Source organism: Megalopta genalis, chromosome 13, assembly GCF_051020955.1.
Source record: "Megalopta genalis isolate 19385.01 chromosome 13, iyMegGena1_principal, whole genome shotgun sequence".
NCBI classification, from domain to species: domain Eukaryota; kingdom Metazoa; phylum Arthropoda; class Insecta; order Hymenoptera; family Halictidae; genus Megalopta; species Megalopta genalis.
The window spans coordinates 5,160,983-5,176,534 of NC_135025.1; the positions used below are offsets into that span (position 1 = coordinate 5,160,983).

General features: G+C 46.5%; 1 protein-coding gene across 4 annotated transcripts in view; it reads left to right on the plus strand.

Moving 5' to 3' along the window:
- The window catches only part of kst (spectrin beta chain, non-erythrocytic 5 kst), a 49,492-nt gene extending 33,944 nt beyond the window's left edge, over nt 1-15,548 (plus strand). For 2 of the 4 annotated variants that reach the window (XM_033477265.2, XM_033477262.2), the window contains exons 5-21: nt 301-578; nt 674-3,594; nt 3,671-4,048; nt 4,126-4,791; nt 4,901-5,186; nt 5,662-5,880; nt 5,953-6,395; nt 6,672-6,725; nt 6,852-9,165; nt 9,238-10,494; nt 10,564-10,932; nt 11,004-11,423; nt 11,498-13,463; nt 13,547-13,684; nt 13,770-13,844; nt 14,097-14,128; nt 14,251-15,548. In XM_033477265.2, the coding sequence (XP_033333156.2) occupies nt 301-578; nt 674-3,594; nt 3,671-4,048; nt 4,126-4,791; nt 4,901-5,186; nt 5,662-5,880; nt 5,953-6,395; nt 6,672-6,725; nt 6,852-9,165; nt 9,238-10,494; nt 10,564-10,932; nt 11,004-11,423; nt 11,498-13,463; nt 13,547-13,684; nt 13,770-13,844; nt 14,097-14,128; nt 14,251-14,487 (12,053 nt within the window). In that variant the 3' untranslated portion in view covers nt 14,488-15,548. The remainder of the gene's footprint in view (nt 1-300; nt 579-673; nt 3,595-3,670; nt 4,049-4,125; nt 4,792-4,900; nt 5,187-5,661; nt 5,881-5,952; nt 6,396-6,671; nt 6,726-6,851; nt 9,166-9,237; nt 10,495-10,563; nt 10,933-11,003; nt 11,424-11,497; nt 13,464-13,546; nt 13,685-13,769; nt 13,845-14,096; nt 14,129-14,250) is intronic. The other 2 variants (XM_033477264.2, XM_033477263.2) reach the window with 2 other exon arrangements.
- Nucleotides 15,549-15,552: the final 4 nt, after the last annotated feature.

The window sequence follows — 15,552 nt, forward strand, 5'->3', positions numbered from 1 at the left end:
TTATTATTTATTTAAACGAATAAATTTATTTATTAAATATTATTAAACATTTTATTATTAATTTAATATTAATTATTATATTATTTAATAATACTATTTTCAATCAATATTATTTTATAATATTTAATACTAATTATTATATTTTAATATTATTATAAATTTATTTTATTATTTATTTAAATGAATAAATTTATTTATTTAAATTCTCTATATTTATTCTATTTACTTTAACATTAATTATTTCATTATATGTATAGAAAATTATTTATTTTGTCTAACGTAAACGTTTCTTTTGCGAAGGGTCCTGGAGAAGCGGGTTGGGCTTCAACGCCCTCATCCACGCCCACCGACCAGATTTGGTCACTTGGTCCGAGTTACAACAGAATAAGAACATCGACAACCTTAACTATGCCTTCGACGTCGCCAATTCCGAGCTGGGTATACCGAGGCTGTTGGACGCCGAGGACGTGGACACCGCGAGGCCGGACGAGAAGTCCATCATCACCTACGTCGCCTCGTATTATCACACGTTCGCCCGGATGAAGAACGAGATCAAGAGCGGCAAGAGAATCGCTAACGTATGCAAATCCTTCTTTATTTCGTTTCTTTTCTTTCATTTCTCTTGTTCACGACCTTGAGCGACCTTGAACAACGCTTGCCAATGTGTTCGCAGATCGTTGGGCAAATGATGGAGGCCGACAAGATGAAGATCCATTACGAGAAGCTGACCACCGATCTGCTCGAGTGGATCAAGATGAAGATAGGGGTGCTGGAGAGCCGCAGCTTTCCAAACTCTCTGGAGGGCATACAGCGGGAGCTTCTGGCTTTCAAGCAGTACAGAACGGTGGAGAAGCCGCCGAAATACAAAGAGAGATCGGAGATCGAGGCTCTGTATTTTCACATAAACACTCAATTGAAGTCGTTGAACCAGCCTGCGTTCACACCCCAGGAGGGTCAGTTGGTGCACGACATCGAGAGGAACTGGGTGGAGCTGGAGCGGGCGGAGCATCGCCGAGAGGTTGCCCTTAGAACTGAACTTCTGAGGCAGGAGAGGCTAGAACAATTGAATTACAAATTCGAGAGGAAGAGCGTACTGCGAGAGGGTTACCTGAAGGAGATGATTCAGGTGTTAACGGACCCCAGGTACGGCAGCAATCTAGCCCAGGTGGACGCCACGGTTAAGAAGCACGAAGCGATCAGCGCGGACATACTAGCTAGAGAAGAACGTTTCCACGATTTGACGAACATGTCCGAAGAGTTGGTTAGAGAGAATTACCACGGTATGGAGAGGGTTCAAGTCAGGGAGCAGGAGGTGCTGCAGAAGTGGAAGGAGCTTCTTGCTCTTCTGGACCATCACAAATCTAATCTGGTTGCTCTAAGCTCTTTGATGAGTCTGATGCGGGAGATCGACACGACCTTAGCTTCCATTCAGGAGCTGCAGCTCTACTTCCAAAGCACCGACGTGGGTCCACATTTGCTGGGAGTCGAGGACCTGCTGCAGAAACATAGCTTGCAGGAGCTCCAGGTCACAGCTTTGGGCGAGACGCAAAGGAGACTCGGTAGACAGGCAGCCCAACACCTGTCTCAGCCTCAGAGTAAGGAAGTTCCTTTGTTGCAACAGAAGCTGGAGATGCTGAACCGAGCGTACGACGAGCTGGTGGAGTACAGCAAGGAGCGTAAGGCTCGCCTGGAGGACGCCAGGAACTTCTTCCACTTCCTGCAGGACCACGAGGACGAGGAGTCTTGGCTGATCGAGAAACAGAGAATCTGTAAAGCCGGAATCTCGGCGAAAGATTTGCGGGCTGTCATCTCCCTGCAGCAGAAACACAAAGCCCTGCAGGATGAAATGAAAGTACGGAGGCCGAAGTCTGAGCAGCTCTGCGATGCTGGGAGAAAGCTGATCGCTGACAGCCATCCATCCTCTTTGGAGATTCAGAATCGCATCGACTCGCTGCAAGAACATTGGAAGGTTCTCGAAGAGCTGGCAGCTCTGAGGAAGAAACAGTTGGACGATGCGGCCGAAGCTTTCCAGTTTTATGCTGACGCCAATGAGGCTGACTCCTGGATGAACGAGAAGATGGCTCTCGTGGCTTCTGAAGATTACGGTGTCGATGAACCGAGTGCGCAGGCGCTTCTTCAGAGGCACAAGGACCTGGAGGGCGAACTGAACGCGTACAAGGGCGACGTGCAGTCGTTGAACATGCAGGCTGAGAAGCTAATCAAGTGCGGTATATCGACCCTCGAATTGTCGGCGGATCCTGAACCCGTTGCGGAACTGGAGCAGGAAGAATGGAGCAAAGAGATAAGGCTGGTGCCTCAAGATGAATGGGTTGACGAAGTGGTCGAGCGGATGGAACCGAGAACGGTCCTCGAAGACAGACTGGTACCGCAGGTGAAGAGTTTGTATCCATTCAGTGGGCAGGGTATGCACATGGTAAAAGGTGAGACAATGTTCTTGCTGAACAAGACCAACCCGGATTGGTGGAGTGTCAGAAAAGCTGACGGTAGCGACGGGTTCGTACCAGCAAACTATGTTCGCGAGGTTGAACCCAAGGTGATACAAGTCCAGGTGAGGAGGCCGGAGAAGGTCAGGGTCACGCAGAGGGTAAAGAAGACGAAGATGGTGAAGCAAATGGTGCCGGTCAGGCGGGTGAAATCCATCAAATCTACGGTGAAACCGATCAAGAGGAAGGCTGCCAATGACGGCGACAGCGTGGAGAAGCGGCAGAAGAAGATCAACGACACTTACAGCGAGCTGCAGGAGTTGGCAGTGAAGCGGCACGCGCTATTAGAGGACGCAATACGGTTGTATGGTTTCTATCGCGAGTGCGACGACTTTGAGAAGTGGATCAAGGACAAAGAGAAGATGCTAAGGGCCGACGATCCTCGTGACAACGTGGAGACCGCGAAGAGGAAGTACGAGAAGTTCCTCACCGACTTATCAGCCTCTGGTAAACGTGTTGAAGCTATTGACGCCGCTGTGGACGAGTTTGTCAGACAAGGTCACAGTCAATTGGACAAGGTCAAGGCTAGACAGAAACATATTCATCAACTTTGGGATCATTTGAATTGGAGCAAGGCGCAGAAGGAGAAAAGTCTGGAGGGCGCTTCCAGCGTGGAGCTGTTTAACAGGACCTGCGACGAAGCCCATGATTGGATGCTGGAGAAGATTACCCAGTTGGACACTGCAGAACTGGGTCCCGACTTGAAGACAGTCCAAGCTCTGCAGAGGAGACATCAACATCTGGAGAGGGAGCTAGCACCGGTCGAAGAGAAGGTCAGAAAAGTAAACCTGTTGGCAAACAGCGTGAAGAGCTCTTATCCTCACGAACTGAACAACGTGAACGCAAGGCAAAATGAGATCAAGGAATTGTGGAACCAGGTCCAAACAAAAGCTAAGGAACGTAGGTCCAGGTTGGAAGACGCAGTTGGCCAGCAGATTTTCATGAACAGTTCAAAGAACCTAATTAACTGGGCTGCAGACGTGCAAGAGACGATGAAGGTGGAGGAGCCGGTCAGGGATGTGGCAACTGCTGAGCAACTCCGAAAACAGCACATGGAGCTTGGGGAAGAGATAAAAACACGCGAAGACGAGTAAGAAAGATTTTCTGTATTTTTTGAACTCGTGTTCTTGTTTTTCAATTCTGTTTGTCTCTCTCTCTCTCTCTAGGTTCAGAGAGGTCGAGGAACTTGGAAACCAACTGCTACATCGTAATCCAGCTCTGGTAGACGTTAGCGAACGTTTGGATAAATTGTACGGTCTGTACCAAGCCGTGACGTCAGACTGGATCGCCAAAGAGGCCCGGCTTCAGCAATGCCTGGAGCTGCAACAATTTAACCGCGAAGCGGATCAAATTGAAGCTACCACCAGTGCTCACGAAGCGTTCCTGGAATTCACTGACTTGGGAGAGTCCCTGGACGACGTGGAAGCGTTGCTAAAGCAACACGAGAAGTTTGAGAACACTCTCCAAGCGCAGGACGATAGGTTGAAAGCATTCAGCGACATGGCCGACAAGCTAATTGCGCAGAATCATTATGATCAAGATTAGTAAGTGTATATCGATGATGACTTGTGCGAGTTCGAAGCATTAAAGAAATTTTAATCCGATCGTTAACCTTTTGTAGCATCAACGAGAGGAGGAATCAGGTCTTGGCAAGGAGAATGGCGGTCAAGGACGCTGCGCAGCGTCGCCAAGCTGCACTGAAGGCCTCGGAGCACTATCAACAGTTCTCAGCAGAAGTGGACGACTTACGAGATTGGCTAGGTGACAAAATGAAAACCGCGTCCGACGAAAGCTATCGCGATTTGAATAATCTGGAACGAAAGCTCCAGAAGCACGAGGCTTTTGAGAGGGAACTGAGGGCTAACGAGGGGCAATTGAGGGCTGTGAACAAAGCTGGGAAAGCTTTGATATCCGAGGAGAATTATAGATCGGACGATGTGGGTGAAACGCTGAAAGAGCTGAACGATCAATGGGATAGATTGGTAGCATTGTCTTTAGAGAAGGGTCGTAGGCTGAGGCAAGCTGCTTCTCAGCACGGCTACAACCGAACGATGGAAGATGCTCGCTTGAAGCTGGAGGAAATAGAAAACTGTTTGCAGAGCAAACAGGTTGGAGTCGATCTTAGAAGTTGCAAGGAGTTGCTGAAGAAACATCAGACTCTGGAGAGTGATATGTGCCAATGGGAGCAAAAGGTGGACGATCTAGTCGCAATGGGTGAAGAAATGGCCCATGAAGGACACTTCGATGCTGCTAATATCTTGAAGACTAGCCAAGCGACTCAAAGAAAGTACGCATCACGCATCGATAAATAACACAAATTATGTTATAATATATTATATATATATATATAATTATAATTATGTTATCGAGTTGTTTAATTTATTTTTGCTTTGCAGGTTCCGTAGCTTGAAAGAGCCAGCTAAGAAAAGGCGAGAAGCGCTGGAAGAAAGCTTGCGATTCCACAAGTTTGGCTTCGAATTGGACGCCGAGCTGCAATGGATAAAGGATCATCTTCCACAGGCGTCTTCGACCACGCTTGGACAGAATCTACATCAAGCGCAGACCTTGCACAAGAAGCACAAAAAGCTCGAGGCCGAGATTGCTGGACATCAACCAATGATCGACAAGACTTTAGCTTCCGGACAAACGTTGATCGATCAAATCCATCCAGAGAAGAAAAAGGTAAGTCACAAGTCACGCTACAGACGTGTGTGCAAATGTTTTCAGATCGGTACAGAATGTAATATGATTACACGCAGTATTTGAAATAAAGGTTTACAATTTTTGCACAGTTGGGACTGTTAGGAGAATATTGGGTATGCAGAGGTAAGGTCAGCACAGGTGCATGGATGATGTTGTTTTGTTTAACGTGATAACATAACTAAGAAGTCTTTAACAGGATTTTTTTTTTCATTTAATTTAAACGCCGAAGAGCCCAACCATATTTTTTGGAAAGAAGTATAAGAAACTTCCGGACGCATGCATGTGCTTGTCTTACATCGTTTAGACAGAAATCATAATCGATTCGTACACTGTAATTAGTGAAATTTTATTTAGTGCAACTAATGTATATATCTTTCATCATAGTTGTATAATTTCGTCTAAGTGTTTTGCATTTGTTTTTTGGTCTTTTAATCAAATAATGTGTAATGCATAGATCCGAGAACTATGCGATGAACTGGACGATGCTTGGAGGGACCTCCAAGAAAAAGCGGGAGAAAGAAGCAAGGCTTTGGATCTCTCTTTGAAGGCGCAAGAGTTCTTCTTCGAAGCAGGCGAAGTCGAAAGTTGGCTGAACGAGAAGAATGATGTTTTAAGTTCGACGGACTATGGTAGAGATCGTGACGCAGCTACGAAATTGTTGACGAAGCACAAGGTATAATTAAAGAAAGCATATTCTTCATGGACATGATCGGTGTGTCCACGTAAATATTTCTATTATTTTTAGGCTGTTGAACTGGAATTGGACACCTACAACGGCATAGTGACGGAAATGGGGCACACAGCCACCGCCATGATCAATGCGAAACACCCTGACAGCAAGGCAATAGGAAACAAACAACAAGCAATAGCACAGCAAATGAGGGCGCTGCAGAGGCTAGCTACAGTGCGACAACAACGGTTAATGGAGAGCATGTATCGCCACGAATATTTCTTGGAAAGCAGGGAACTAGAACAGTGGATCAAGGAACAAGAACAAGCAGCTGCGTCCGAAGACTATGGTCAAGATTACGAACACTTGCTGATACTGCAGGCAAAGTTCAACGACTTCAAGCACAGAATAGAAGCTGGCTCTGAGAGATTCAACCAGTGCGAGGAACTGGCTAGAAAGCTCATTGCGAATGAGAGCCCTTACATTCAAGATATCGAGAAGAGACAGGAACAATTAGGGTAAGCCACAAGGTCATGGTTATTTGGATTTAATCGAAGACTTCTTTTACGAACTTTCACACCTTGGGGTGCATGTAGAATTTTTAATTAGGGCTCTAGTAAACTGGCACCTAATGTTAATAGATTCATTGAGCATAATTGGGTAATAGAATCGTCTGGATAGAAATGTTGAAGTTGTTAAACGAATGGAAGAAACACGGGACGGTGATAGATTTTTCGGCGTAATGATAATGGTGTTGGGTCACTAACTATCTTTTGCACATATATTTAATGTAGAGCCGACGACGATGATCCTGTAAGCCAAGTGCGGAAGCAACACAATGCGATAATGTAAGTAAACGCATTGGTAGTTTCATATAGGCTTATTCTAATGGTTGTTGCAAGTGTGGCTTTTCTCGTGTTTCTAAACCGACGCGAACAGTGTGCTAACACTAATGTTAATTATACATTTATTAGGGAGTCTTGGCAACATCTTCTTGGTCTCATTCGAAATCGCGAGCAAAGGTTGCAAGCAGCAGGGGAGATCCACAGATTCCATCGCGACGTTGCCGAAGCTTTGTCCCGTATTCAAGAGAAGGAAGCAGCGCTGCCAGAAGATTTGGGACGCGATCTAAACTCTGTCCTGGCCCTGATCAGGCGTCACGAGGGTTTCGAGAACGACCTGGTCGCTTTGGAAGCGCAACTGCAGGTTCTGGTGGAGGATGCATCGAGACTGCAAGCACACTATCCGGGGAACAACGCTGTGCACATCGATCAGCAGCAGCAGATCGTTGTTGCCCAATGGGACGAACTGAAGGAGAGGTCTGCTCACAGAAGAGATCAGTTGCAAGCCAGCTGCGACTTGCAACGTTTCTTGACTCAGGTCAGAGATTTGATGAACTGGGCGGCAGGACTGCGTGCCACGATGTCAACCGAGGAGAAAGTGAGAGACGCAGCGAGCGCTCAGATCCTGAAGGCCGAGCACGAAGCCTTGAAGGGGGAGATAGAGGCGAGAGAAGATAGTTTCAGTTCTGTCCTCGATCTCGGAGAAGCCATGGTTCAAACTGGTCACTACGCTGCCTTGGAGGTCGAGGAGAAGTGTAACCAACTGCTCGACGAAAGACAGAAACTGCACACTTCCTGGCAACAGAAGAAGATTCATCTGGATCAGCTGATAGACCTGCATTTCTTCCTGCGAGACGCCAAGCAGCTGGACAATCTGTCGACCACTCAGGAAGCTGCGCTGAGCGGAGACAACTTCGGGGACTCTGTGGAGGAGGTGGACGCGCAGGTGAAGAAGCACAACGAATTCGAAAAACTTCTGGTGACCCAGGAAGAGAAGCTGTCAGCCCTTCAAGAACATGGAGATAAATTGTTGGATCAGAATCACTTCGATTCTCCAACAATTGAGAAGAGATTGAGCGAAGTGGTGCAGAGGCGAGCAAGGATTCGAAATCTATGCGATGTCAGACGAAGAAGACTGGAGGCAGGTTTGCTGCACGCACAGTTCGTCAGAGACGTGGCCGAAGCGGAGTCCTGGATCGGTGAGAAGCAGAAGAAATTGGAAGCGGAGGCGTCCAAAGGTGAAGTGTCCAGTTTGGAGGACAAGATCAAGAAGTTGCAGAAGCATCAAGCGTTCCAGGCCGAGCTGGCCGCGAATCAGAGCAGAATCGAAGAAATCAAAGCTAAAGGAGAAATTTTGCTGGCCCAACAGCATCCGGCCAGCGCCGAAATTCAGGAGCAGCTGGACCACTTGCACGCTTCTTGGCGAAAGTTGTTGTTCGAGTCCGGGAACCGTGGCAGAGGCTTGGAAGAGGCGCAGGACATCCTCGAGTTCAACAACCAGGTGGAGAAGATCGAAGCCTGGATCAGAGATAAGGAAATGATGGTGCAAGCTGGCGATACTGGAAAGGATTATGAGCATTGTTTGAGCTTGCAGAGGAAGCTGGACGACGTGGACAGCGACATGAGAGTGGACGACTCTAGAATAAAAACTATCAACGCTTTAGCGGATAAATTAATTAAGCAGGGCAGGGACAATGAATCGAAAGCGATTCATCAACGCAGGGATAACTTCAATAATAAATGGAAGGGCCTGCAGGGAGCGCTAAGTGCCTATAGGGAGACGTTAGCCGGTGCGTTGGAAATACACTTGTTCAATAGAGACATAGACGATACGAGCCAGAGAGTGATCGAGAAATCTGTTGCCATGAACACGTCGGACGTAGGGAAAGATCTGCCGGCTGTCGAACACTTGCAGAGGAAACAGGAGACCATGGAGAGAGATATGACTGCCATCGAAGGAAAGTTGAAGGAGCACAAAGCAGAGGCTAGGGAATTGTCGAAGAAATACCCGGACAAAGCGCCACAAATCAATGGAATATTGTCGGAGTTGCAGGCCAACTGGGACGACTTGCAACGATTCACCCAGCATCGTCGCGAAGCGTTGAACCAGGCTTACACGTTGCACAAATTCCAAGCTGACCTGCACGAATTGGAGCTCTGGGTGGCGGACACGATAAAACGCATGGACGAGTCTGATCCGCCGACTACGATATCCGAGGCCGAAGCTCTGTTGGAACTTCATCAAGAAAGGAAAGCTGAGATCGACGGAAGACAGGATACTTTTAAAGCCTTGAAAGAACATGGTCAGAAGCTTCTTGCCATTAACGAGGACGTGAAGGGGAACCTCGAACATCTTGAAGAACTCAGGGAGGGACTGGTCAGTGCTTGGGAAAATAGGAGGCAGAAGTTGACGCAAGCGCATCAGTTGCAATTATTCAAGGAGCAGGTAGGCGGTATTCTAAAATAATTCTTACAATTAGTGTAAATAGATTTGTGTTTATCATGTCGATTGTTTTAGGCTGATCAAGCCGACAGCTGGCTAGCCACGAAGGAAGCATTTCTCAACAACGACGACCTTGGCGAATCTTTATCCGGCGTCGAAGCGCTCTTGCGAAAGCACGAAGAGTTCGAGAAGATGTTGGTGTCGCAGATGGGACGTATCGACGAGCTGGAAAAATTCGCGAACGAAATCTTGTCCAAAGACCATGCTGACGCAGGTATTATTAAGCGGAGGTTGGTATCCGTCTGTACCAGAAGAGACAGGCTGCAGAACAGCTCGAGAGCAAGGAGGAAGAAGTTGATGGAGAGCCATCACCTGCATCAGTTCCTGAGAAATATCTACGAGGTCAAAGGCTGGCTGCATCAAAAACAACAGGTGGCCAGTGACGAGAATTACAGGGACTCGTCGAACTTGCAAAGCAAGATTCAAAAACATGCTGCATTTGAGAGTGAACTGATGGCGAACAAAGGGAGAGTCGCTGCCGTTGTTGGCGAAGGTGAAGCTCTGATCGAGGAGAATCACTATGCTTCGGACAGTATCCAAGAACGTTTGGACGAACTGGAGGCAGAATGGCGTCATCTCCAAGAGACTAGCGAGCTCAAGAAGAACAGATTGACCGACGCCTACCAAGCTCTATTGTTTGGCCGTACTTTAGACGAGTTTGAGACATGGATGGACGAAGTGGAAACTCAATTGCAGTCGGAGGATCACGGGAAAGACCTGTCGAGCGTAGCCAATTTATTGAAGAGACACACCAATTTAGAGAACGATATCCTGGGTCACAGCGATGGCTGCGAAACGATCAAAGACACGGCAGCTAGTTTCCAGAAATCGAATCATTTCATGTGCGACGAGATCCAAGAGAGAGCAATGGTTACTATAAACAGGTACAACAGCTTGCAAGAACCAATGCAGATACGAAGAGACAATCTAGAAGATGCGAAGTTGTTGCATCAGTTTTCAAGAGACGTCGAGGATGAAATGCATTGGCTGTCGGAGAAGGAGCCTTTGGCGGCTAGCAATGACTTGGGTAGTTCCCTGACGACGGTGCAGAGACTGCAGAAGAAGCATCACTCTTTGGAAGCTGAATTAATATCCAGGGAACCCGTGGTTACTTCTTTGGTCAGCAGAGCGAACGTCATGGTGAGAAGCGGGCATTTTGCATCGGAGAAGATTGAGAAACTGTCGCACGAGTTGCAAGAGAAACTGTCGCATCTCAGGGATCTAGCCAGCGTTCGCAAATTGCGTCTGCTGGACGCTGTCGAGTCGCAAATGGTAATTAATTATAAATTAATTGTATCCATCGGAGACATTTTCTTTTATATTGACTCTCTGTACTTCTAGTTCTACGCTGAAGCTGCCGAGACCGAGCAATGGATCAAAGAAAAATATCCTCAGTTGACGTCAACGGATTACGGGAAGGACGAAGACTCTGTTCAGTCTTTGTTGAAAAAATTGGAGGAGATCGAGCGAGACCTCCTCGGCTTCGAGAAGAACATTGGCAACTTGAGGAAACTGTCGCATGGGCTGATCGAGAGGCATCACTTCGACAGCAAGAACATCACTCAGAAGCAGACGGAGATCGAGCAGAAGTTCAAAGAACTGCAGAAGCTCAAAGAATATAGGTTCCAAAGACTTAGAGAGAGTGAAAAGTTCTTCAAGTTCGTTCGACAAGCGGACGAAGTCATCGAATGGATTGGAGATCAGACAACAGTAAGATTTTTATTCTTATCTGTCGTATATGACCTATAAAAGCAACGCCAATGTATTTTCTGCTGTCTTAGGTAGCAGCTTCGGAGGATTACGGTCGCGATGTGGAACACGTTGAGCTTCTGATCCAGACGTTTGACAATTTCCTAGCCGGTTTGACGACTAGCGAAGGTCGCGTGTCCGCAATACTGGAAAAGGGCCAGCAATTAATAGAAGAGAACAATCCGGAGAAGAGTAAAATCCTGATGAAGATCGAAGAAACGAAACAGCAATGGGAAGACATTAAGGAATTGGCGCATGCACGGCAAGACGCGTTGGCGGGTGCAAAACAGGTGCACATGTTCGATAGAACCGCGGATGAAACAATCTCGTGGATTCAGGAGAAGGAAACGGCTCTTAGCTCTGACGGCTACGGTCACGATTTGGAGACTATACAGGCTTTGGTTCGGAAACACCAAGGGTTTGAAACGGATTTAGGTGCAGTTAAGGAACAGGTACAACTTCGCACCAATTTCGATCGAATTCCAATAACAAATGGCACGAAGTAACGACGATTATTTGTTTCCAGGTGGAGTTGTTAATGGAAGAGGCTTCGAGATTGATAGAACTGTTCCCGGATGCTCGTACTCATATAGATGTGAAACACCAAGAAGCTGAAGCAGCCTGGAACGAGCTGCTAGAGAAGGCTGCACAGAGAAGAAGCAAACTATCCCAAGCGGAGCAGCTGCAATCCTATCTAGGCGAGTATAGAGACCTAATGTCCTGGATCAACGAGATGGTAGCCAAGGTTACCGCTCCAGAGCTGGCTCGCGACGTGCCAGGGGCCGAAGCTCTGATATCCAGACACAGCGAATACAAGACGGAGATCGAGACTCGAAACGAGGCGTTCGACAAGTTCTACAAAACTGGGCAAGAGTTGATAGAGCAAGGCCACTTCTTGGCAAAGGAGATCGAGGACAAGGTGTCCGTCTTGCAGCACAGACAACAGTTCCTCAAGGACACTTGGGAACAAAGGAGACGTATATACGAGCAGAACTTGGACACGCAACTGTTCAAACGGGAAGCTGAGACGTTGGAAAACTGGATAGTCAGCAGAGAGCCTATGCTGCACGATGAAACGTTAGGCGAGAGTATTCCACAGGTGGAGGAATTGATAAGAAAACACGAAGATTTCGAGAAGACTATCGCAGCTCAGGAAGACAGGTTTAGTGCTCTCAGGCGGATAACTATGTTGGAGAAGGCATTCCAAAAGCAACAGGAGGCTGAAATGGCGGCGAGGCAGGCGGAGAAAGAGAGGATAGAGCGAGCACGCCTTGAAGAGAGGAAACGCAAGGAAGTGCAGAGGATAACCGAAGAAAGGAAGCGCGAAGAGGAACGAAGAAGGCTGCTGGATAGTCCGCATCGCACTGTTCACGATGAAATTAACGGCACGACCGAGGAGCACGAGTCTATCAACAAACTGTCCCCGTTAAAAACTTCCATTACCCCTGAGAACTTGGACGTGACTCCGAATCAAAAAGCACATGGCATTTCTCACGTCTTTGGCGAGAAGCTAAGGAGAACGGCTCCCGATATCAAGAGGGCCGAGAGCATGAAGGTCGACACCAAGAAACCCAGAAGAACGCCAAGCTTCACAACGAGGAGACGGACTCAAAGCTTCAGGAAGCTTCAACGGATGGAAAACATGGACACCTTGCCACCAGTGGAGATCCAGGGTTTACTAGAAAGGAAGCACGAACTGCAAAGCGCTGGCAAGAAGGCAGCCGTGAGATCCTGGAAACAGTATTACACAGTACTGTGCGGTCAACTGCTGTGCTTCTTCAAGGATATAGAGGATTTCTCGCTGAGCAAGGCTGCGACCGCTCCTATCACCATCTTCAACGCCATATGCGAGAAAGCGGACGACTATACTAAAAAGAAGAACGTGTTCAGGTTGAAGTGTACAGACGGTTCCGAATTCCTGTTCCTTGCACCTAGTCAGCAAGAGATGGAAGACTGGGTCAACAAGATATCGTTCCACGCCAAATTACCCCCTAGCCTTCAGCTTCTCAGCTACGACGAGTCCCAGAAGGAGGGTTTAGAAAGACTACAGAACGCTGATGCGGCTGAACACGCCGACGACAATCTATCCACCGGAAGCAGTCGTGCTTCCACCCCGGAACTTGAACGAAAGAACTCTGTGATCAGACGCGACATGCCTAATCAACATTCCCCCAGTAGCGTTCAGATCGAGTTCCTTCAGATGCACAGGCAGAATCAACAGAGACGCGATCCTCAGGGCAACAATGAGTTCATGGTGTCGCAAAGAACGGAGCCACCCCAGACTCAGACAGAATTCCTGCAAATGCATCGGCAGCAACAATTGCTTGCCCAGCAGCAACAACAACTGATACAGCAGGAACAATTGGCCAGCCAGAAAGAACAGTACCAACCTAATTCAGGGGACAAACCTCCGATTCCACCGAGGGGAGCACCTCCGCCCATTCCAGTACGGTCACCGAGCACCGAACTTCTACAGCAATTCAGACAATACGGTACCCCATTAGGATTTTGCTTTTAGATCATTTTATAGAATGCCTCGTCGGATTATAAAACAAACATTATTAACGTTTAACAGAACCGGAGCACGTGCAGGGGAGGCCGAGCTTCTACCAACAACGTAGTGCTACGTTGAACCACAATGGATCCAGTCAGTACCCTCCGAATCAAACTTGGCAGAGGCAGAGCAGCGTGGATTTGCCGACGCAACATCAAGGTATCGATCCTGAGGATAACATTGTGAATACGTGTGTCTGTGTAAACGATCCTCTTCCATATAAAAATTCATCATTATTTTATAGAATTAGCACCTCCCTTGCCATCGACCGCTCCCCCGCCAACCAGAATGGCTCAGTGGGGTGCCCCTCATGATCCTGGTTAGTCGTTGTCAACTGTTTGTGAACTGCCTGTAATTCTTCTTGCATGTTATACCTCACCTTCCAACCTGTTTTATCTACACTCTCTGTTTACCCTGATTTTGCCCTTACTTTATCTTTGCATTAACATACACATTTTTCTTCTTATTCTCATGGTACATAGCAGTTTATTGTTCACTGCGAACCTTGCTTCCACTTATGCACACGAACAGACCAATGCGCAGAAAGAATAAACAATGTTTTTTGTTACAGCCTATGGAAATGTCCCTGTAAATACCAGACAGGTAATTGAATTTTGTGTCGTTACAGCGTTCTCTCTCTACCTCTTACTTTCCCTCTCCATGCGTTATTCAAAGCACTCGTTCAAATTTTTAGGAATATTCTGAACATCTTCCTTTCGTTTTAGGGTATGCAGCAGAATAATTCTTTTACCGGTAGGCCAGTTTCTTTGCCGCCGTACGTGGCACCTCCTGCTGTGCCACAAAACCCACAGAACGTCACGGTCATGGACGGAAGAAGAGCTAGCGAGAGTGGATCGGAAAGCGAACACAGCGTGGGCAGCAATCGCAAGGACAGGGATTACAAGAGGAGTTCTGTATTGAGCAATCTGTTCGGCAGACGCAAGAAACCGTCTCAGTCGTAATCAGAGTTTTCGCGGACCATGTGAACGGCACGAGAGTCATTGTCAAAGGAACGTTGACAGACGACAAGTAGTTCCTTTAAAGAGATTAGGAAGGACGTGTGTATAGGTTATCATTGCTATATACTACATTAACATCCCTTGTAAATTATTTTTATGTACTATACAAGTTTAACGCTGAGTAGAGATTTATTATTCGCGTTATCTGATAACGCGATGTATGTTGAGTTGATCATATAAGTTAAAATATATATACAATTATTGATGGAAGAAATAGTTGCAACGGAAGAAGAAATCATTTTCAATGGATCTTAGATACTGAGCACCTCTGTTTTTTTTTTATACATACTGATAACTTCTAAGAAGTTTTGTAACTTGTTCAGCACAGTTAATGAATTCTTTGCAATTATAGATAGAGATTTATCTATGTATACACCCGTACGAACGAAGGTTCCAGAGATATTGTTCCGAGAGGGGAGTCCGTTGTTCGGCGAAGTTTTTATAATCCTTCGGCATGAAAGGAATCGGCGATGCAACATATGGATGATTTCGCGACGTTGATAGATGCAGAAATTTCATGCTAACGAAAAGAATCATTGATCGAAATTTATTTAAAGTGTACCTGACTTTAATGAAATGTACGCGGAAGAAAACAGGCAGACACGTGTGCAACGTAACGTTTAAGTTGTAGATTTCGTAATATATGTTGCAAATATATTATATATTTGAGAATGCCTGTTCCGGGACCAATGATCGTTAAATGTTTGTTAAGAGACCAGAGATATGTGTATACGTATCATATTTTTGAAAGAAAACGGGAAATTATGTTCTTAAAGCATGATCGATTATTCTTCATCTTTCTTTTTCTTTTTTCTTTTGTAACGAACACTATATCCGAATAGTGTATTTAATACTGCATCAAGTATAATTATTATGTAGGCTTGTGTCAGTGCGTATCTTGTAGTTACATGGTACTCCTTTCCGTGCTGAGGAGCCGATACACAAGAACTAAACGAACAGATCGAATGAATAAATAGAGAAATAAATATAAAAATCACTTGGAACTAT